Source organism: Medicago truncatula, chromosome 6, assembly GCF_003473485.1.
Source record: "Medicago truncatula cultivar Jemalong A17 chromosome 6, MtrunA17r5.0-ANR, whole genome shotgun sequence".
Taxonomy (NCBI): Eukaryota; Viridiplantae; Streptophyta; class Magnoliopsida; order Fabales; family Fabaceae; genus Medicago; species Medicago truncatula.
Window position 1 is genome coordinate 33,874,053 of NC_053047.1, and position 22,548 is coordinate 33,896,600.

General features: G+C 31.9%; 3 protein-coding genes across 3 annotated transcripts; 1 reads left to right on the forward strand and 2 right to left on the reverse strand.

Moving 5' to 3' along the window:
* Positions 1-4,288: 4,288 nt before the first annotated feature.
* On the reverse strand, positions 4,289-7,216 carry LOC11427844 (pentatricopeptide repeat-containing protein At1g05600-like). The gene is given in 2 exon segments (XM_039835258.1): positions 4,289-6,194; positions 7,010-7,216. A coding segment is annotated over 1 exon segment (1,509 nt). The 5' UTR covers positions 5,889-6,194; positions 7,010-7,216; the 3' UTR covers positions 4,289-4,379.
* A 141-nt stretch (positions 7,217-7,357) lies between these two features.
* On the forward strand, positions 7,358-11,902 carry LOC11414059 (uncharacterized). The gene is made up of 4 exons (XM_003619839.4): positions 7,358-7,634; positions 9,972-10,054; positions 11,044-11,099; positions 11,378-11,902. Exons 1-4 carry the CDS (start codon positions 7,463-7,465, stop codon positions 11,454-11,456), a joined length of 390 nt encoding a protein of 129 aa, XP_003619887.1. The 5' UTR covers positions 7,358-7,462; the 3' UTR covers positions 11,457-11,902.
* An 8,616-nt stretch (positions 11,903-20,518) lies between these two features.
* On the reverse strand, positions 20,519-22,347 carry LOC11415053 (U-box domain-containing protein 21). The gene has a single exon (XM_003619840.4). The coding sequence runs from the start codon at positions 22,017-22,019 to the stop codon at positions 20,703-20,705; it is 1,317 nt and encodes a 438-aa protein (XP_003619888.2). The 5' UTR covers positions 22,020-22,347; the 3' UTR covers positions 20,519-20,702.
* Between the last annotated feature and the right edge of the window lie 201 nt (positions 22,348-22,548).

Sequence of the window (22,548 nt, forward strand, 5' to 3'; positions counted from 1 at the left end):
TCGGTCAGACCCTTCTTTGAAAGTCTAACTTTGATTGACCGAACCGGTATCATGCATAGTATACAAAAAATTCTGACCTTTACTAAATGAAATTCAAAATCATACTTGATGCTTATAAGTGAAGATAAATGAGCACAATTTCAACAAATGATGTACTTTTACCTTTGTGAAAATAATGCTCGCAGTTCTGTTTGTTGATGATATAGAGAGGAAACTGAATCATGCTTTCCCCGTATATTATTTGCTAAAATCGCACTTAGGTTTTATGTGCCTGAGGTCAGGTTCTCTCATCAAGACCACGTTCGGGTCTTTTGTACATGGTGGTTGGCTTCTCATGAGATTGCGCTCAAGTCTTTATGAGCCTAGTGGCTGGGTTCTCGCTTAGATCGCACATAGATCTTTTTCCTCCGTCTTTTTGGATCATCTGCATATCAGAAATATTATCTCAAGCAAAAATATTAGCAACTTATAGTGTCAATGTTTAAAATGTTCATTCCCATCCCCATTGACAAGCCATATGGGGAAGCCCTCTTCAAAAAGAAAATCTGCACTTCCATACTTTTTTTTAAGGATTTCCAACAATAACTCATAAGTTACATTAGATAAAATAATGAGGCAACAGAGTGACAGAGATAGCCTAAAATAAATAGCGTTAGATTCATTATAATGATCCTCTTTCAACTGGGAAGCAAAACATACAATACATCAGTCATATACACTATACAAAAGAAATAACAAATATCAAATATAAATATTTTGTTTCCAAAACGCAAAAGTTAGTATACATCAAAATACATACATAATAGAGTCCTTCAGTGTATGTATTTGATATACCAAATGGAATCAAATGCATGAAATCAATGTCAGGGATGTTTGCTGACAGCCTGACACAAGAGCAAAACCTTCACAATGTAGCTGGACATCAACTTTTTCAATATTAAATCAAATTTCCTATAAGCATGCCATTCTCAAGTTAAACACAGACACTCTGCAGCTTTCCCATAAGTAAACTTGTCAACAACCCACAAAAGAGATATGCAATGCTTCACACTACTGCATTGTTGTTTCACAATCCAAAGAAGTTACTTATCAAAGAACAAATTATTACACAACCAAATAATATCATTCAAATAGATAAACCAGAAATGGGGTAAATGCCAGTAAAGATCGCATAGTGCCAGCATAAAAAAATCAGACACATAAAGCAGCAGGAACTAAACCAGCAATAGCAACATCAATTAGGAATTAAAATCCAAAGTATTGAATCTCTATTCATGTGATAATTCCACCTTTTTTGGTGGATTTTTCAATTCTTTATTGTGAGTAGTAAAATGCCTCATTAAAATACTTCAAATTTTAAGTCTGCCTTGTAAAACATAAAAAAGGAGCATTTTATTAGAGATATCCTTTCAAAACAAAATATACGTACTTTCCCACCCATGTTATTCCTCATCTAAACACACAGAGGTTGAGTTTATGAATGATGACCTAAGGAAAATTACAGTCGAGTTGATAGTTTTGAATTTGTAGAACCAATGTATGTTTGATAGAGGATAACTTGAGGATATCTTCTGTTGCAGATAAAGGTGGTAGCACTGGTAGGAGCATAAACAAATTGAAGAAAAATGAATCTATTAACATAAAAGCAGAATACAAAAACAACCAAAATGGATCTTATTGAAGACTAATTCACCAATCAATGGTCTGAAAAAGGCCCAACTATAAAGCAATGCTTTGAAGCTAACGAAGAAGCACAAGTATATTTGAAAAAAAATATGGTAGTACAAGATTCTATTCATCATAAAATCATAATATTTTACATCAGAATTCAGAATCACAAACTTCTTATGCGATTAAATGTCTCAGCCGACACTTTCATCATTCCCGAGTTACAAAATGAAGATGCTAATGAATTCCATACAGAAATTTCAGGAAGCTTTCCTTGGCTTATCATGTCTTCCAACCACATAAGAGCTTTCCTTAGATCTTTATGTGCCTGAGGTCAGGTTCTCATCAAGATCACGCTCAGGTCTTTATGTACATGGTGGTCGGGTTCTCACCGAGATTGCGCTCAGGTCTTTATGTGCCTGGCGTTGGATTCTCACAGAGATCGCCCTAATGTCTTTATAGCGGGCAGGTTCTTGCTTAGAACGCACATAGATCAAAAATATTAGTAACTTATCAACATAATAGCAGAAATATTATGTCAATGTTTACAATGTTCATTCCCATCCCCATTGACAAGCCATATGGGGAAGCTCTCTTCAAAAAGAAAATCTGCACTTCTAGACTTTCTTCAAGGATTTCCATCAATAACTCATAAATTACATTAGATAAAATAACGAGGCCCCAGAATAACAAAGATAGCCTACAATAAATAGCCTTAGATTCATGCTAATGATCCTCCTTTAACAGGGAAGCAAGACACAAAAGATCATTATCGGACATCAGTCATATACACTATACAAAAGAAAGAACAAATATCAATAATAAATATTTAGTTTCCAAAACGCAAAAGTTAATATGCATCAAGATACATACATAATAGAGTCCTTCAGTGTATGTCTTTGAACTTCATTTTATTGCTATTTGAGAATCTTCTAAGAAGCAAACAATAATTGCTATTTAGTTGAAAAATACACTTAAAGAACTCAAAGTCAAGCAACATACTCACAAAACCCATCAAAGTCAACACCGAATCAGAAGCACAGTGAAAAGAAGTGAAGCAGTAGCTAATATTCATCTCTATAGATAATAAAAAGATGTTTCTCCCTTTTAAAATAATTATAAACAGGTTCAAATAGTTTAAATAGTCAATTAAAGGAAGCTTGAGTTCTAGATAATCAATTAAAGCTATGTCTCGACTACAAACTTTAGGTCACCTTTTCGTAATAAAAAAAGAAATGACGTCAAGTAAATCAAAATACAGGTGTGCAAAGAAGCATGTTTCTCAAACGATTCAATGTGAATTAATCAACACCTAAATATCAAGAAATGTAATAATAGCATATTGTATAAAATTGTATGATTCATTCACCTTCAAGATCTTCTTTTTTAGCAGCTTGTTGTCTCTTCAACCAAATCCTCTACTCAAATTAGGCAACAGTTGGACCAAGATCACTCCTTCCATTCTTGCTTAAAGTTCAGTTCCTGCAAATTTAATTTCTGCATTTTCTATCCCAACTATCTTATTGTATTCAAAGCAAAATTTTCCAGATAATATCACCAAATCAGTTGTGTAACACATAAGGACTCTTATTTTATTTTATTGTTATATCTTTTTCATCCATTTTTATGCAACATAATAACACATAGATGCATATCATATTAATTTCCCAAATAGAATCAAATGCATGCAATGCTAGCATGTTTGCTGACACAATGAGCAAAACCTTCTCAATCTAGCTGGATATCAACTTTTTCTATATTCAATCAAATTTCCTATAGGCATGCCATTTTCAAATTAAACCCAAACACTCTGCAGCTTCCAATAAGTAAACTTGTCAACAACCCAAAAAAGAGGTATACAATGCATCACTACTGCATTGTTGATTCATAATCCAAAGCATCGACTTATCAATGAACAAATTATTACACAACTAAATAACATCATTCAAATAGATAAACCAGAAATGGGGTAAATGCCAGTAAAGATCATATTGTGCCAGCATAAAAAATCAGACACATAAAGCAGCAAGGACTAAACCAGATAAATAAAAAACACCCAATATTATTGGGAGGACTCATACTCTCACGGGGCTCGGATACAGAATCAGCAATAGCAACATCAATTAGGAATTAAAATCCCAACTGTTGAATCTCCATGCATGTGATAATTCCACTCTTTTTGGTGGATATTTCAATTCTTTATTGTGAGTAGTAAAATGCCTCATTAAAATACTTGAAATTTTAAGACTAACTTGTAAAACATAAAAAAGGAGCATTTTATTAGAGATATCTATCCTTTTAAAAATAAAAATGTATGTGCTTTCCCTCCCATGTTATTCCTCATCTAAACACAACGGTTGAGTTGATGGATGGTAACCTAAGGAAAGTTACAGTTGAGTTGATTGTTTTGAATCTATGGAACCAATGCATGTTAACAGAGGATACCTTAAAGATATCTTTTGTTGCAGATAAAGGTGGTAGAAGCATAAACAAATTGAAGAAAAATGAAACTTTCAACAGAAAAGCAAAGTACAAAACAACCAAAATGGATCTTATTGAAGACTAATTCACCAAATCAATGGTCTGGAAAAGGCCAAACTATAAAGCAATGCTTTAAAGCTAACGAAGAAGCATGAGTATATTTGAAAAAAAATAGTAGTTCAAGATTCTATTCATTATAAAATCATAATATTTTACATCAGAATCCAGAATCACAAACTTTTTATGCGATTAAATGTCTCAGCAGACACTTTCATCATCCCCGAGTTACAAAATGAAGATGCTAATGAATTCCAAACAGAAATTTCAGGAAGCTTTCCTTGGCTTATCATGTCCTCTAACCACATAACAGCTTCATATTGCCTACCTAAGGAACAAAGACCCTCAATGAGCAAATTGTAACTGTTTGCAGAAGGCCAATATGATTTAATTGACATTTGTTCCAAAAGTTGGCTTGCCTGAAGATACTTTCCCTCGCGACAAAGCATTTCTAGTAAAATGCAATAAGTTTCTTTGTCGGCCATGCAATTTACCTTTTTCGACATCTTGTTCAAGCTTTCGAGCACCGACGTCGAATTTCCTACACTACGTATGTTTTTCAAGAGAATAGTATACACTCTAGCATTAGGCAGACAATTGACTTCCACCATGTCCTCTTCAATTACCTTGATTGCTTCATCTACCTTCCCAACCTTGCACAATGCAGCTACCTTTGCCTCAAAAATAGAATGTTTTGGTCTAAAGCGTCTGTCTTTCATTTCAATAATAACTTTATCAGCCTCATCTATCTTACCTTCTTCGTATAGATCAACTGCCATGGAAGTATAACTAGCAGTGCTAGGAACCGAACCCCTAACCAAAGCTTCATGAATCCAACGTTTAGTGACTTCTACATCTTTACCATCACCGCACTGAGTAATATCAAGTCGGTTATAACATCGCTTTGGAGCTTTCAGTCCTTTCCTCAAAATTTTACCGAGAATTTCCACAGCTTCATCAAATTTTCCATTATCACATAAAGCATCCAATAGAGTTCTATAGATTACAATGTCCTCACCATTACCTTTCAGAGATATTCTCCAGAACATTGAATACAACAAATGAGTCGCCTCATGTAACCTCTTATCCTGACACAATCCCTTCATCACAATTAAATAACTTTCCCTATTAGGGTAGCAGTCTTGATAATCCATCTCTTGAAATATCTGCAATGCCAAATCCGATCGACTCTTCCGGCATAAAGCATACATAAGCAAGTTCAACGCCTGAACGCGAGACTTCACTTCCCAACCACATGAACTCTCAACAAAAAGACTATGAGCATCTTCAAGCTTATTCTCATTCACCATTATCTTCAAAAGAGTATTGAAAGATTGAGTCCAATTCACACAGTTAAACTGAGGAATGTTCTTATAAAGAGAGATTGCTTCATCTACTAGCCCTTCTTTGGCATATGTCTTAATCGCAGACACAAATACTGAATCTTAACACTCACATGAATCTTCTTTCATTTGCTCAATCAAATCGCTCATCTCCTTGAGTCTCCCTGATGTTCCAAGGATATTGATCATGGTGGCATATACAGGACCATTGTGGGAATAATTAGGGTACTTTGATTTGGCTTCATTGAAAATTTCCAAAGCCTTTAAAGGGTTCTTTTGAGTTCTTATAATCTGAGTAAGGTAAGTTGGATTCAACACTCTTGGCCACCTTATACTCATGCAGTGATGAAGCTTTAACAAAAAATCTGGGAAAACCAAGTTTTTTAAAATTTTAATACATAAATGAAATATATATTATCATTTGCATATCACAAATGTAAGCTGTAAATTTGCAATGTAAATATAAATTTTTAGTCTATGTTTTGATGAGTGACGAGTTTTGCAAAATCATGATCCAAATTGTAGTTTTTGCCAAAATCACAGTGCCACACCATGATTGTGCCAATCTCACAGCCAATCGAAACATATCATAAATCCTATTTGCTTTTGTGGTGGAAGCAGGCTCCATGCACGTCGTCTCTAAAGCTACAAAACATAGCTTGTTATTTTCACGTTAAATATGCCATGGGACGTGAGAATTCCACATCTACCGTAGTTCGAAACAAGCAATTAATGTACTAGCTATCGCATTTTCCATATTCAAAGGAATGTTAAGTTTGTTAAAATTTTCAACATCATAAAAGGAAGACTACATGAAACCATCCAATAAAATTGATAAAACTATTAACAGATACATATATATAATCAAACAAAAAATATATGTCCGTACTATTTTCTTGTACAAAACTTCCAATAAAAAGTACCCAACAACAAGAGTATATCCATTCCGACAACAATTAAAATGGTTAATGTAGTTCAAATATGAAGTTAATTTTTTTTCCAGTGGATAACTAATAAATAGGGGTAATAGTCATTTTGATCCTTAAATGTGGAACGAGTAGCCACGATAGTCCTTCAATGCATCAAAATTGCAAAATAGTCCTTGATCGTGCAGTTCATCATACTAGTATACTTATTTATTGTCATACGACTGAATGTCATTTCAGTCCATATATGAACAGTTATCGTGAGCATTGAGAGATTATTTTAGCATCAAGAACTATTTTGACTAACATAGCACAATCAAGGACTATTGTGACAAACCAAAATGACTATTACTATTACTCTTAATAAACATAACAGTGTGAAATCTACCAAATAAAATTAACCACGATTTTGAAGGGTATCTTTAACACAGATTGTGGTAATGAAAATCATGTTTAATTGAACCCAATTTAGATGATTAATAATGAATTTCATGGTTATTTGAACACCTGAAAATGGTGGTGAATTAAACTTACTGTGATGAATAGTGACGACAGCAAACGTATATTATGAGTGGCGAATGGCGGCGGCAACGCAGCGGTGGCGGAGGTAGCTGAAGGAGACGGAGTTGTGAATGAATGAAGTGTGGAAAATTGATATGATTTGTTTGAATACATATGTAAAATTTTGTAAGAAATGGAATCAATCAAAGTTTTGCATGTGTTGAAGAAAAGAAAAAGAAAGGAATATATTGAAGAAAAGAAAAGTAAAAAAACATGAAAGCTATACAAGTAAATAACAAGGGCGTGTTTAGCAATTTCCAAAATTACTTAACTTAGCCCATAAGAAAAGTATCAAAAAAATCTTCAAAAAATAAAAAACAAAAATCAGTATATCACTCACATCATTGAATTCACGATTCAGACAAGTACAGAGAACACCGATCGATAATCACAAAGAAAATCAACAAACCACCGTTCAAATAAGCGATGGCATTGCAGTGGATGATACTCACCTATGTGGTGGCTATTGAAGCTGCTGTAGCGATTCTTCTAACACTTCCTTCACCAAAGCTTTTGAGGAACCGTTTGACTTCTCTGATTTCGCTTATTCTTCAACCTGCGCTTTTCATTGTTCCCTTTGCTGGGTTTCAGCTTCTTGGTAATTTTTCTTCTTTTTGATTTAATGGGTTTGTTTTATTTCGTATGAAAATTGATGGGTATGCATCAAAATGTTTAATTTTTGACTTTTGGGTTTGTGGGTATGTTTTAAATTGATTCAATTTCTTGTTTTTCTGTAATGGTCTCTTTAATTTCGTGTGAAAATTGATGGGTTTGTGGAAAAATCTTTGCTTTTTAAGTTTTGGGTTTGTGGGTTGGTGGAAATTGTTGAAGTTATTAGGGGGTTTAGGGTTGATTAATTGTGGTTGTTAATGGAAAATTTGAATCTTTTTCAATTTGGGATGGATTTTTTTGGTGGCTAGATTCACTTTTAGGTTGGTGGGTGTGCTGAAAATTGATTCAGTTGATAAGCTTTTGGGGGGGTTTGAGATGATTAATTATCTGGGTGTGTGGCTGTGTAGCATGGATACACGCGACACAAACACTAATCCAATAATTTGAGAGCGAAAATGACATATGTAGGTGTTAAACAGTGACACATGCCAGACACCTTACAATTAGAAGTGTCCATGCTATAGAGGCGTGTGGTTGGTTACGGAAATTTTAAATTGTTTTTTCAATTTGGGATGAATTGTGTTGGTGGCTAGATTCAGAAGTTGAATATGGCTTAGGAGGGTTTGCTGTTTTTCTTATTCTCTTTTAATTGTGTGGTAGTAATTCGCTTTTTGAGAAGATACATATATCATCGGGAAAGAAGCTTAAGTTGGAGTTGAAAAAGGAGGTGGTGTTACAAATAGTGTTGGAATTTGAAAACGACAACGGGAAAAGTTGGGTAGGTAGAAAGGAAGATTGTGAAATGCATGGGAAAATGTCCACTACTCTTTCAATTGCCACTACTATTCTCGCATGATTTCTCTTTTGTACCGAATTCTATTCTAAATCATTAGAATTCCTACACCGAGACTTGGATTTTATCGGTTCGTCCCTAGAATCCATTTTTACCGTTTGATACCAATTGTGAGACGGTAAAAATGGATTATAGGGACGAACCGATAAAATCCAAGTCTCAATTGTAAGAATTCTAATGATTTAGAATAGAATTCGTTACAAAAGAGAAATCATGTGAGAATAGTATTGAATGAGAGTTTTAGGGTTTTAGAGAGAAGATAATTGTTGAATATTGATTGATTGCAAATGAGGCAGAAGGCCAAGTATACAACCCTCAAGGCTAAAAGAGTAAAATGACATAAGGTAAATGCTATTTAAAATAACTAAATATCTAACACTTTATTCCTGTAACATCCTCTCTACTTGAACTGCTTCCCGCTGCCATTGTCAAAATTTCAAAGCTAACCCTAACTCCACCACTTAGACTCTATTTGCAAAGGCCAAATTTCTAGCTTGTAGCAGATGGCTTATTGCATACAAGTTCATATGACCAAAATAGACCTGTTTGATAACCAAAAAAAATTCACCAGCTTGTGGTGGATAGTTTAGGGATGATTATTTATCTGGGTATGTGGTTACTTAGTAGTGAAAAATTTGAATCATTTTTGAAACTTGGGATGGATTGTGTTGGTGGCTAGATTCATAAGTTGAATAGGGCTTAAGAGGGTTTTCTTGTTTCTTGCTTCTCTTTTTTGTTTATGTTTGTTGATTGTTTGGTAGGAGTCCACTTTATCAGAAGATCTATATATCATAGGGTACTTTTGTGGGATCTACTGGTGCTGATCCTGAATTTGTGTAATGTAATTTTAGCTTTTTATTAGAGTGTGTTATTTTGAAACACAAATTTCGACATCAATATAAATGGTTAATGCAGTCCAAATATGTGGTTATTGTGTTCAGTGGATAGTTAGTGAATACAACAAGATGTTGAAACTCATTAAACATTTACTAAATACAATTAACCATAATTTTGAACGTTATTAACCATAATTTTGAACACACATCTATTTAACTTAATGAATGACATGTTTATCTGAACACCTGATAATCGTGTATATTTGAACATAATTTGGATGGTTAGTTGATGTATGTGTATTTAAACACTTGAAAATTGTGGTTAATGATTTTCAAAGTAGTGGTTAGTTGTGTTCGGTGGATGAATAATGAGTTGTGAAACCTTGTGATAGTCATCAACCATCCCCGTAATTAACCATATATTTAAACTGCTTGAACTATCAATGTGTTTCTCACCCTTCCTTTCCACCCAACTCGACTCATTTTCCATTGTCATTTTGAGATTTGAACGCAAACTCTAACACACCACTTTTTTCAACTCCAACTTAAGCCTGTTACAGTAAAAAATCAAAATTACATTAAACTGATCTTACATATATATCACACTTAAGCTTTTTATGTTGTTTGTTTGTAGATATATACTGGAAGGCTGAGCATAGGTTGATGTGTACCTCTGACGTTTGTACTGCTGCTGAGAGAGATCGCTATGAGAAAACTGTAAGTAATTTTACGGATGTCAACGTAGCTTATTTGAAGAAATCATAGTTTCCATTGTAAATTGATTGTTGTCTATGTATTTCATGTGCTTAATTAACTTTTGATGATGAAAGACCATAGCTTGGATTTATGATTTCAAGTATATTGGTTTAAAAATTTGAGCAATTTTATGAATATTTGATTAAAATAAATCTTTGAAAGCATTTGGTAATAAAGGTTTGAGCAGCATGGCTTACATTCTTTGCATGTTTCTAAGGATTTGTTAGATTCTCAGCTGATCATCATAGTTACAATGCACTTTTATGATCGGAAAGATACAAAATTAATAACTGGAAGAACCAAAATCTAATGTAAAAGTTGGCCATCATCACAGGAACCCTGTATACAAGTTTAACTGTTACTATTTTAAACTTTACATCCTTCATGTCCTTATTACTTCTATATATATTCTCAACTTTTTGATTCAATCTCCTTATTGCTTGGTTTGATGGTAATTTGCCTCAAAAGCAGGAGATGCCGAGTTGTCCATACCAACACACACACGCCCTGTGACATTTATATAGTAAGTTAGAGTAAATAATAGACGACCTTGTCAACATTAAGTTTTGTTTCCAAAATGTTGTTTGTTGTTGACTTCAATCTGGTTTTATTAAATAGCAGCTATTGCATAGTGAAAATTGAACAACTCACTATTGTTCTGTGATACGCTATTTAGTACAAAGTGTTGTCAAATAGTGGTTATAGGACTGTTGTATAGCGGAATTGCATTAACCCGCAATTTTCTGTGATATGCAATTGACAACATTGCTTCAATCATAAAATGTGAAACTCTAAGGCTGTGCCATCTCAGTATTTCATATTCATCATACTGCATGACTAGTGCTGAAGCTTCCTTTAGGTTTTTACTTTATTCAAGAAGTTAAATGCCATATTCCTCTCCTTAAAATAATCTACATCATTTCTTTATTGACCATTTTTTTCTTACTCAGACATACAAAGCTCAGAGAAACGTGATACTGTGTATTTCGGCATGCCTTCTCTACTGGTAAAGTGAATTTCTGTGTCTTTTTGGAATAGAACAAAGAGCAAATACTTCGAATTTTGTTTTTGGTCGTGTACTCATTTTTTAGTCTCTACAAATTACAAACTGAATTTTTTTTAAGGACACAGTATTGTAATTTGTAGGGACCTAAAAGTGCGTACAGAGACTAAAAACGAGAAATATAAATGTTGGATGAACTAAAAACATATTTAACCCTATAATGAACGTTGGTATTGTCTTTGTTTTTGTAACTAAATGAAAACATATGGACGTGGTGACAGGGCTATATACCGCATTTGCAAGTTCCAGAAGGATATTCAAAGTATGGAGGAAGTTGAGAAGAGAATCAAGTCTAAGTAGAAGCTTCTTTTTACAATCTATATTGGCATGGTTAGTAAAAGAGAGCTTTTGAGGGATCTTTAGTTGAGTCTTACTTGTATGGATACTAGTGTGCTGCCCGTGCGACGCACGGGTGGAATTACAGTCGGCCATAGACTACACGATGACGTATGAGCAGAATTACCATCGGCTTTTAACTGACGGACTACACGACGACGTATGGGCAGAATTACCGTCGGCTATGGGCGGACGGACTACACGACGACGCATGGGCAATATTACCGTCGGTCACGGACTACATAATGTCACCATGACACTGGAACACAAACTAAATTTATGAACATTAAAATTTTCAGTGATAAATTCTAGCACATATTCTTTTGGATAACAATTACATTTTTTGACACTCATATTATTCTTGTTCTATTTCGACAAAATTTTATTGCAAGTTGATATTAGATTTTAAATATTTTATTATTTTGAATATATTTTTGAAGATACATTTGAGAATAAAGGTATTTTGAAAATTAAATGATATATAAACTTTAGGTTTGAAATTATTTAATCAAATTTGAAAGAAAAAAAAAATGCAATTTTTAACATCTGTTAGGGTTAAAAAGAAATCCTGTTTCAAAACCCGGTTTCTTCTCTTTCCCTTCATTTTTCATTCTTACCATTCTTCTCAAAACCTCAAATACAACGATCTCTGTTATAACCCTAACCTGCCGCGCCGCCTTTTTTCCCCACCATCGTCGAGATCAGCCTCGTTTGGGCAAAGTAATCACATTTTCTTCGTCTTCTCAACCCGATCCATTTTTCTATCCATACAGAATCACTAAAGTATCAGGATGGGAAAATGGGTATTCCGTTTTGAAAGAGTTTCGAAGCAACTCCGGGCTCAATTTCAACAATCGAGCAACATATTTATCATGCTCTCCTTCTATTCGACAAAATATTTGTAAGTTTCCATCGTTCAACATATTTTTCTGAAACCCCCAAAATCCTAATTTTTTTGAAACCCCAATTTATTTATGCTCCGAAATTCAAATTTAACCTTATATCATTCCTCTGAGTTAGTTTGATTTGATTCTTCCGACCGATTTATGTATAAATCATAAATTCCCCATTTCTATTTTGAATATGTATTTCCCCTCATTATTAGAATCCAAAAATATCATTTTTGCTGTTAGTTTGGATTGTTGTTTACTTTCAAATTTCATCTTGATGAGTCTATGGGTCATAACATCAAAATCACGAGGAAGGGAACATTTGGTATCAGGGGAAGAAACGTATTGGGCGATTTTAGAAATTAACAATTGATAGATACTACCCGAAGATATATAACCTAATGCTTGTTTATTTAATAAATCAACATTTGTTTTGCCTACTAATAAGTTATGCATATCTTCTTGATCTCTTAAGTAGCTAAATTATGTATAATGATCATATTCTTCATTGTTGTTTTTTAGTACAATGATCATGTACTTTTACATAGCAAAAGATAAATTGAGGAATAATACTAGGTAAATAATAATCAACAAATATCATGGATGACATTAGATGGTTAGCCTACATGATTAAAATATACAAATGACAATATCTTTGACATTAGATAACTATATTTTGTGCTTAATACCAAAAAATTGTGCTGCTCATCAACTTTGGATCATGCAGTTTTCTTTTGGTTGATGCCTCCTATGGTTGCTGTACAGATATATTAGCATGTAACAATTGTAAGTACATTCCTTGAGTACTTCAATTCTAAAATGTAACTGTTTTTTTATCTGATGAAATTTTCTTCCAAATTAGTTAACATAATCCTTATGCATCAAGTTGAAATATAAATAGGAGTATTATTGTTCATCATTAATCAACGATATATGTATATATATTTTATAGGAAGGCTAAAATATGGTTTTAATCCCTGCAAATATGTCTCGTTTTGGTTTTAATCCCTGTAAAAAAAAAATTGTTTTTGTTCCCTGCAAAATTTTTTGTTTTTTAAAATAGTCCCTAACCTCACTTTTGTGATGATTTGCATACGTGACACATTATAACTGAACCAATTTTGTAATTTTTGGTCCCTGCAAAATATTTTGTTTTTAAAAAAGGTCCCTACAAAATTTTTTGTTTTTTAAAATAGTCATATTTTCAAAAACAAAAAAATTTGCAGGGACCACAAATATTATTTTTTTTCTACAGGGACTAAAACCAAAACGAGGCATATTTGCAGGGACTAAAACCATATTTTACTCTTATAGAAATAGTATACAACATAAGAAAAAAATATAGTTGATTTTTGATTAAAAAAATGTAGTTGATAGGAATAGTATTATTAACTTGTCCTTCATGTGCTCCGTTTTTTTTACCAAAATAGGATACACAATATTCTTTATTAACTTTCTGATCATTCTCACCAATTTCAGTATAAATTCCAATAAGTTTAAGTTAACTAATGACTGTGTATGAAAATATATTTTATACTCATTAAAAATATGTCCTCATGTGAAATTAGATCACTATGCCATGTCATGATGACAATTTATGAAGAGTGCAAGGAAGCAATACCCTCATTGATAAAAAGAAAAAAAAATTGGACAAAAAAGGGATAATTTATAATTGTCTCTACTATTTGAAAACAAAAATAATAATCTTGGATCTTAGATTTAAATTTTAGTAAAATGAAAATTGACTGTAAGGTGAGAACCATTGTAAGACCACCAATGTTTATCAAGGAACTCTAAATGTTGGTTCGTTGACTTCCATAGTTATTGTTTTTGAAAAATAGTGTGCTTTGAGATAAGATTGAAGGACTTGAGAGTGTTAATTTTAGTTTTGGTCCCCTAATTTGTTATTTATTCTGATCATTCTTTATCTTAGATTCAAGAAAGATAAAAAAGTTTAAGTTTGATTCAATTTAAAAGAACAATAATTGTCTTTGAATGATAAAACCTGAATACTTCATAGTTGGGCATATATTTTGCTGTGTATTTTGATAAGTTCGTTGTTATAAAAGATGTAAGCTTGTATTTTTGTTTAATCTTGGGCAAATATACATTTTAGCAAGTTGTTTATTTATACTTCCTGCCAATCAGTTAATCATTAGAAAATAGTGATAAGTAGCCCATGTTGTTTATTTATAATAATAAAAAACACATTTTACCAAAACACAATAAAGAAAAACAATGTGAACATTTTAGATCTATGGCACACTCATCATTCTGCTATGTGTTTTCAGCTTTCAATTTTTTTATTGTTGTGGTGTTTGGATACACTATTCTGACTTGTGTGTAGTATAATAATTTAGCCTATATATATTATGTGAGGGGAGGGCGTCACAAATTCATTTCAAATCCTATCTTTATTCATTATAGAATGTAAAATCTGGGATTAAAATATTTAAACATTTAAGGTGACAACTAGGGTACCCATGGAAGAATGGTGGGTAATTTACCCCAACCAATACACATTAGCCACATAAGCACATTTTTAAGTGGTATCCATGAACTATCTTGACCCCACCAACAAATTGCTCATTTTCATTGGTTGGTGGGTAAATTACCCACCATTCTTCAAAGATAATTTAGAAAAAACCAACATTTAAACATTTTATGTGTGTGACACCACAGTTGGTTTGCTGAAATCACGGTGAGTTATCGTGATTTTTCAACTGTAATATCAAATTTGCACTTGGTGTTCCACACGAAAGCTACATTTTGTGACTTCAACAAAGTCACGATATGGCATCATGATTTTCTCAGTCCAGTGTGATAAACAAGATGCTTTTAGTTTTAAATGAAATTCAAAACAATCAGGATTTTTTTTTTTTTTTAAATAAAAAACAATTAGGGTTTTGAAAACGCAGAGTTTAACTTACAAGGTTATTTGTCGATGTTCCTTAAAAAAAGTTTATTTGTCAATGTGGCATATGAAATAAAATATAAATAGATCGACTAATCTATTGTTATTTTTCAACGCCGCAAATATGATGATGTTCATTACCCGCGGATGAGGATTTCCTGCTGTAATATTTACACGCAGTTGCACGCTGTAGCTGTTCTACACCGTCTGATCTGAAGTGAATGGTTAAGATCTGACATTGTGTGAAATTGTTGAAATTTGTGCTGTGAATTGGAACCGTCAGATCATGGATTGATGACTGAGATTTGCTACTGCGGCAAACTGTGTGAATTTGCTACAACAACAAATCCTGATCCCATTACCCGCATCCAATGATATCACATCATGTAATATTTGTGATGGTATTTATATAACACATATTAAAAGTAGATCACTCTATCAAATGTATTTCAAATTAACAACAATCAATAGTAACTTTTTCATGGTATATAAACAATCAAGAGGGATTCAGTCAAGAGGGATTCAGACACCTTAAACAAGTTGTCAAAAGTTTGTTTTTTGACTTTTACGCATAGAGAAAACTTATTTGTAAACAAAGAAATTCAACTTTTTATATTTAGAGTAGTGATATTTGAACAACCATTTTAGACAACTTTTGATACAACTTCTTTTTTCTCATTTTTCATTGGTCAAAGACAATGGAGAGAGAAAAAAAAAAAAGAGAATAAAAACATAATGTGAGTATGAGAGAGAAATTTGTCTAAGAAATTGTTACAAAGTGGATGTACAAATATCATATTTCTCTTATATTTAATATAATCTTTGAAGAAGATTAGTCACTTGTAAAAGACAATCCATACCTCACACCAATAACATGGTTATAAAGTTTTTTTTTTTTTTAGCATGAGTCGTTAATAACGTCGAAACATAATTAATAATTTATTTCTAGCAAATTCATTTGAAAAGTATGTTTTCTAGAATACCTCCATATTCTAATTCTCACAAAATTATATAATTCATAAACGTAAAAAGTCCAAAATTATTGTCAGCAAAACCATCAAATTAATCAAAGGTATAACACGTTTAGTTGAAATATGAGACCTTCAAGTAAATGAACTTCTAGATTTAGTTATAATCAGTAGTAGAAATAGAACCAACAAAACGGCAAATTGATCCACTAAGTTCAAATTTCAAATTAATATGTCGGTGAAGTATAGTTTTATGTTAATTTGGCCTGCAAATTTGATGATTTTTAATGCTATTCTTTATTCATGAGTAACCATTATTTTCTAAGTCATGACGCGTATTTTAGGGGCAAAGGTAACAAAATTCAAGAGTTTATAATATTTTAAAAATATGTTTAGTGAAAAGACTCAAAGCAAAGAAAGGTATAAGACTCAAAGCATTGCAAAGGTGCTTGATATGAATCTGGATTCCATGTTACAGTTATAGATTCCTCACCATTCACCTAGTCAGCTTTAAGAAGTCAAACAAATATAAATATACTAAAATTGACATTAGAAGAATCGAACATGAGATCTTAAAAGAGACACGTTTAAAGATCTCAAGTCAACACCATCAGATCAACCTAAGTGGAATTTTTTTAGTAAAAAACTACATTGAAAGTATTAAATAAAATTTGTGTTGGTGCCTAACTCAATTGTAAACCTGCTTCTAAAGTTAAAATTGCACTCACTTATAAGCTTTTATTCTGTCTAGACTGACCTAATAGCAGGTGACATAATAAATATTAGATAGACTTTGATAATTATTAATTTTTTTATGCTGGGTCTAACTTATTTTTACAAAACCAACTTATAAGATGAGAGTTAAAATTGCACCCACTTATAAACTTATGTTTAAGTCTTATGTCATCCAATGTGGAACTTATGACAGAAATTTAGATCGTCTGATTTCTATCCAACAACGACCTAAGTAAGCATTGTAGAAATATGTGAGATCCTTAGCTGAAGATAACTTAAATATGTTAAATATTATCAACCAACAAGATCTTCATATTATCAATGAAAGTCAAACTCGAATATTCGTAAATTCTGAGTTGAATTCTTACCAACAACCAACTTACTTTGTAAAAATTAATTTATAAATTAATTTGATTATTCTAGTTTAATTTGTATGGATTTTGATGTAGTTTTTGTGGACAGGTTTTTTTTCATAGAATCCTCTTGTGAACGGGTTTTTTTCACCGCTTATTTCTCAATGTGAATACAAACAAATGTTCATATTTCCATGTATATATTATAATATTAATTCAATGTATCTGCATATTTTTCTTTTGTATCCTTGGAGCCATCTTTTTCCATTGCAATGTTTGTTACATCACATGATACACATTCTTAATATTTGCATAAAAAACGGCTATGTGAAATGGCAAAAGTGATTTGAAAATTTTAGTACTACACTCATACTACACTAGTTTTGGACAATTGTTGCATCTTACAATTGGATTAGTCTTAGTATAATGTATTTATGAATGTTTGGTAAGGGTGATTTAAAAGTAGGAAAAAAAATGGAAATAGAAATTTTCAATGAGAATGGATGAAAAATGTAATCAAAATATTATATTTATTTACTTTGAAATTTGTGGAATTCAAATAAAAATACAAACTATAAAAATGTAAGCCCATGGTTTGGTACAAGAAAGTAGTAGAGCATGCTTGAAATATTTCAAACACCTTCTATTCATGTAAGTCCATGTTGTGATTTCATAAGTGTCCTAATCAACATTTTCAAAAATGTTGTGTGGCCACAAGAGTTGCTGCAATGTCAAGATTTTCTTTATGTGTTTGCAACTGAATCACAACCTTAATTTTTAGCAACATTGATTATATTTTAACCTAATTTTCCACAACATCAAAGATTGCGACTGCAATTTAAAATCTTATTCATGATATATTGTATGTCTTAAAAGTCCTCAAGGAATGGTATATTGGTGTGACATCTGAGGCCGGCGAGGATAAGGTGCACAAGATATGACCAATGAGCGGTTTCTGGAAGCTTTGAATCGAAAATGATACATCGATGAATCAAATTCACATCAGAATGAGAGAGATCATGAGAGTTGCGTAAGTATGAAATTGCATATTTGAATGAAGATTTACAAACAATTGTTTGGTATTAACTACACAAACAAGATGCATCGTCTTTTTGCTAATATATACTATAAGATCTCCATAGTTAAACATGCTTGACTTAGAGCAATTTGAGATGAATAATATTTTGGATTGTCCAGAAAACGTGTGAGTTAGGACAAAACACACTAAAAAGACTCGAGTTGGTTTATGTGGTCAGTTGACAATACTTAAAGTCGTTTTAGGCGTTACAGTCGGTAGCTTCGAACCTCAAAGTGTGCTTCTCTACAGGTTTTCGAATCCCTCTGGTACTAACAATTATTGTCTTAGGCTAATCTATACAAAATTTTGATCTAACTTCAATTGATCCTATGATCCAACCAGTGGATGATAGAGTTGGTTCTTATGAACGAATAATAAAGTTTAAAAGAAAATTGCATGTCTTAAATCTATGTCATTGTCAAGGACCCAAGATCAATAAGTGTTTGCATGTTTTAAGAGCTACATGAGAATTTCATGAATTCTCAACAGCTTATTTTTTCTCTTTTAGATTAATGTTGCTTGTGCATATCAGCTTTGGCATAATGCTTAAAGTTTGTTAGTCTATGATGTCACCACTCTAACTTTTGGGCCCCACCATAGTAGTTAAGTGCTTGTCCCCCTTTTTTAACATGCATTTTGACACATGAATGGATGAATGATGATGGTAGTTAACAATTTGGATTAGTTTGATAGTGCTGACTTGAAATCTTGAAGTGTGTTCCGTTTAAGGTTTCAGGTTCAATTGTCTTGGTATCAATTTTGGTGAATTAGTTTGACTCTTTAAAAAAAAAATGTTTTATTAAAAGATAAGTTAATAATATAGCTCATTCACTAGCTCAAACAACAATATTGTTATATATCGGTTACGTCTTTGATTATACTTCATCCTATATTTTAGGATATTTTGATGAATGAGATGAGTTAAGTTTGTGATTTAAAAAAAAAAACTATATGCAATAAAGTTATTGTGTTAGGTAAAGTTCAGATTAACCGGTACATGTATTTAACAAATTAAAAATTGCCGAAACATGTAAATTGCCTTCAATTTAGATCATATTATATGATCTCAATTCAAATATAAAAGCTTTCATGCCAAACATGCCAAGTTTTGTAGGCTAGCTTTTCAATTCAAATACGAAAGCTTTCATGCCAAACATGTCCAATTGTTTCCACACTTCAATCATGTCTTTATTCTAATTTGGAGAACAATTTAAAACAACCCACTATGGATTTCAAACTTAAATTAGAAATTTAGAATCATAGGACACTAAACCAAAGTTTTTGCTCATCCATACTTTTGTATCATGATACCTTCATCATGAGGAAACAATTTGTACTTTCTCAATGTCAATGTCATCCCCACTAATAAGAATTGGAACAAAGTTCTTTAGTGGGGCAAATATAAAATTTTACTTAATCATAAATACTATATTGAAAAGTATAAATAAAAAAAAAAAGTAATCTAACATTTCTCTTTTCTAATGGAGATTTGGACATGAGGATGTGACTTGAAAAGTTTTATAAGTGTGTGTTTGATTTTATCGTGTCTGAAATCGTTTTTGTAAAATTATTTTTAGTCTAATGTAAGTTTAGAGTAAAACGATTTATGTTTAAATTTGTTTAAGTAAAAGTGAATTGAATAATAAATTTAACATGAGAACCATCTTTAGATGAAAACCTATAAATCTTAATTTAAAGGTGAAATCAATTATAATGAGAATCTTCTAACATACAAAAATCAATATTAGGTTTCGAGAATCACTTTTGCCTCTCCCAAAAAAGAAATACTTACATGGATTTGTCTAATGTACACATAAGCAAAACTCTTGCATTATACACCATTTTGCTTTTCACCGTTAAACCAATAAGCTTTATCATATCTTATTTGATTCAATAGGATGACTTATAGATTCATTGGCGAAAACAACTTTATGCACGATCCAAGATTTGTCTTACTTCTTTATCATAGAATTGGCCCTTAAACATGTGTATTATATATATTTTTTTATCTCTAATTGAGGATGAGCAGTAAAGTTATAATTGAATAACATAGATGAAAGGATACATGCGCAAATATTTCATAGATACCAAAAGATCATGTCACTCTTATTGATTTACAAAAAGATTACAAATTATATATGTTCATAAATAGATTCTTTGAACCTCATGACACAAATCACATTAATCAATTTGTTAGACCAAAAAAATATGTATACAGAAACACAATAACACTATTCATCTAACCATAAAACAAAAAAAAAATATAACAAACTTAATAAGATCTTTTAAGATTCTTGAAATCTGAATCAACACAATCTTCCAATTCAGCCCTATAAGGATTCATCAATTTGAGAAGTTCAGTTGCTTTATCTTTTGTCTCATCACTACAACCAACTTGCAATACCAATAATAGCTTTTGAAAAGCACCAACTTGAAGTGCTTCAATTAAAGCTTTTCCTTCATAATTTTTGTGACCATATTTGCACATCTTCCATATAGAAGAAACTGAATATTCTGTAGTCAAAGGTGAAACTCTAAAGATTTTTTTGACCAACAAAGGAATTGTTAAGTCATTTTCATAAGCTGTTTCTCTTGCAAAGTCACAGCTTAATAGAGAATCCAAAATAGTTAAAGCCTTCTCACAAATGCTTTTTTCAGAGTCAATAAGAATGTGTAAAATTGAAGAAACCAAACCCAATTCAACAAATGAGAATTTCATTTTTTCATTGAAATTTGAATTGGATGAAACTAAGTACCAAATTATCCTCAATGAAGATTTTGTAATTATTGGACTAATTCTCTTGTTAATGAACTCAATTAAAAGCTCATTAACTCCTTCAATTTCCATAAGTGCTTCTACATGTTTCTCATCACCAAATGAAAGAATCTCTTTCAATGCAATAATAGCTTTTTCTTTTCCCTTAACATCTTGATGCTTCAAAAACCAAATCATGCAATGTAAAGAAGCTTTTGAACCTAAAGATTTTTGAGCTTCTAATTGAAGTGGAAACATCCAATTAAGTGCTGATAAAATCACTTCAAGAACAATAACATTTTTCTCAATAGAATCATTAGCAAAAGCATCAAATGCTAAAGCTAATGCACTAGTTGCTCCATTTTCAACTATGCATTTTTTGTTCCTCTCACTTTCATTACTCCATTTCTCCATTTTTTGAACCAATCCAATACAACCATATTGATCCAAACCTTTTGCTGATTCTTTAACTTGAAAAAGAAGCTCGGAAACATCGATCGGACTAATTGGTATTCTAGGAGTTGGAATCCTCTCAACACCATTTTGTCTATTTTCAACACACCAATCTTGAATCATTATCCTAAGAGAATGATTTGGAATCATGTCAAAGTTTCTCACTACTTGATTTGTGAGAGGACATGTATAGTTTCCTTCATTGAACCATCTTTCAACACTCTCTCTATCATAGGTTATTCCTGTTGACAATGTCACAGGATCTTTCATCAAATCAAGAGTTATAGGACACCTAAATTGATTTGGAACCACTACCTCCATGTTTGGTTTTCCACCTTTGTTGTTTTTGTTGTTCTTCCTTCTTCCCCAACCTAACACCATCTTAAACACTTTTGTAAGAGAAATTAACAACCTTACTTGAACAGGATCTGTTCTATAGGATCGTACTACTGTGTCCTTGATTTCTAAGGAGACAGAAACAAAAAAAATATATTATCAAAGAAACCAAAAAGAAGCTATATTTGTTATTGATCAAGTTTGAAACTTTGATAGAAAATATTGATGGGTTTTCAATTTGCTAGGTTTATGTATATATATATGTAGACAAAAATGAAGGTATTTTTGTTTTTAGGATGCTTTTTTCTGTTGATCAAGTTTGAATCTTTGGTTGAGAATATTAATGGATTTTGCAAGTGGGTATGTTCATGTATTTATATATAGAAATAGTCTATAGTATGTATATATATAAAGACAAAAAAAAACACAAAAGAAACACGTAAAATAATATATTTTAATGTGTCATGTGTTTATGAGGTTTTTGTTACTATTGACTTGTAGGGTCAATAACTCAATATTGTTTTCATACAAAGAGAGTTTCAACTTCAAAGGTTGGACCCTATAAGGAATTATT

What these genes read in the sequence shown, in the direction of transcription:
- LOC11415053 (XM_003619840.4), bottom strand. Translation starts at nt 22,019, where the DNA reads ATGGTGTTAGGTTGGGGAAGAAGGAAGAACAACAAAAACAACAAAGGT.
- LOC11414059 (XM_003619839.4), top strand. Translation starts at nt 7,463, where the DNA reads ATGGCATTGCAGTGGATGATACTCACCTATGTGGTGGCTATTGAAGCT. An exon ending in TGCTGGGTTTCAGCTTCTTG is followed by an intron (nt 7,635 to 9,971) that starts GTAATTTTTCTT and finishes GTTTGTTTGTAG; the next exon opens with ATATATACTGGAAGGCTGAG. An exon ending in TCGGCATGCCTTCTCTACTG is followed by an intron (nt 11,100 to 11,377) that starts GTAAAGTGAATT and finishes ACGTGGTGACAG; the next exon opens with GGCTATATACCGCATTTGCA.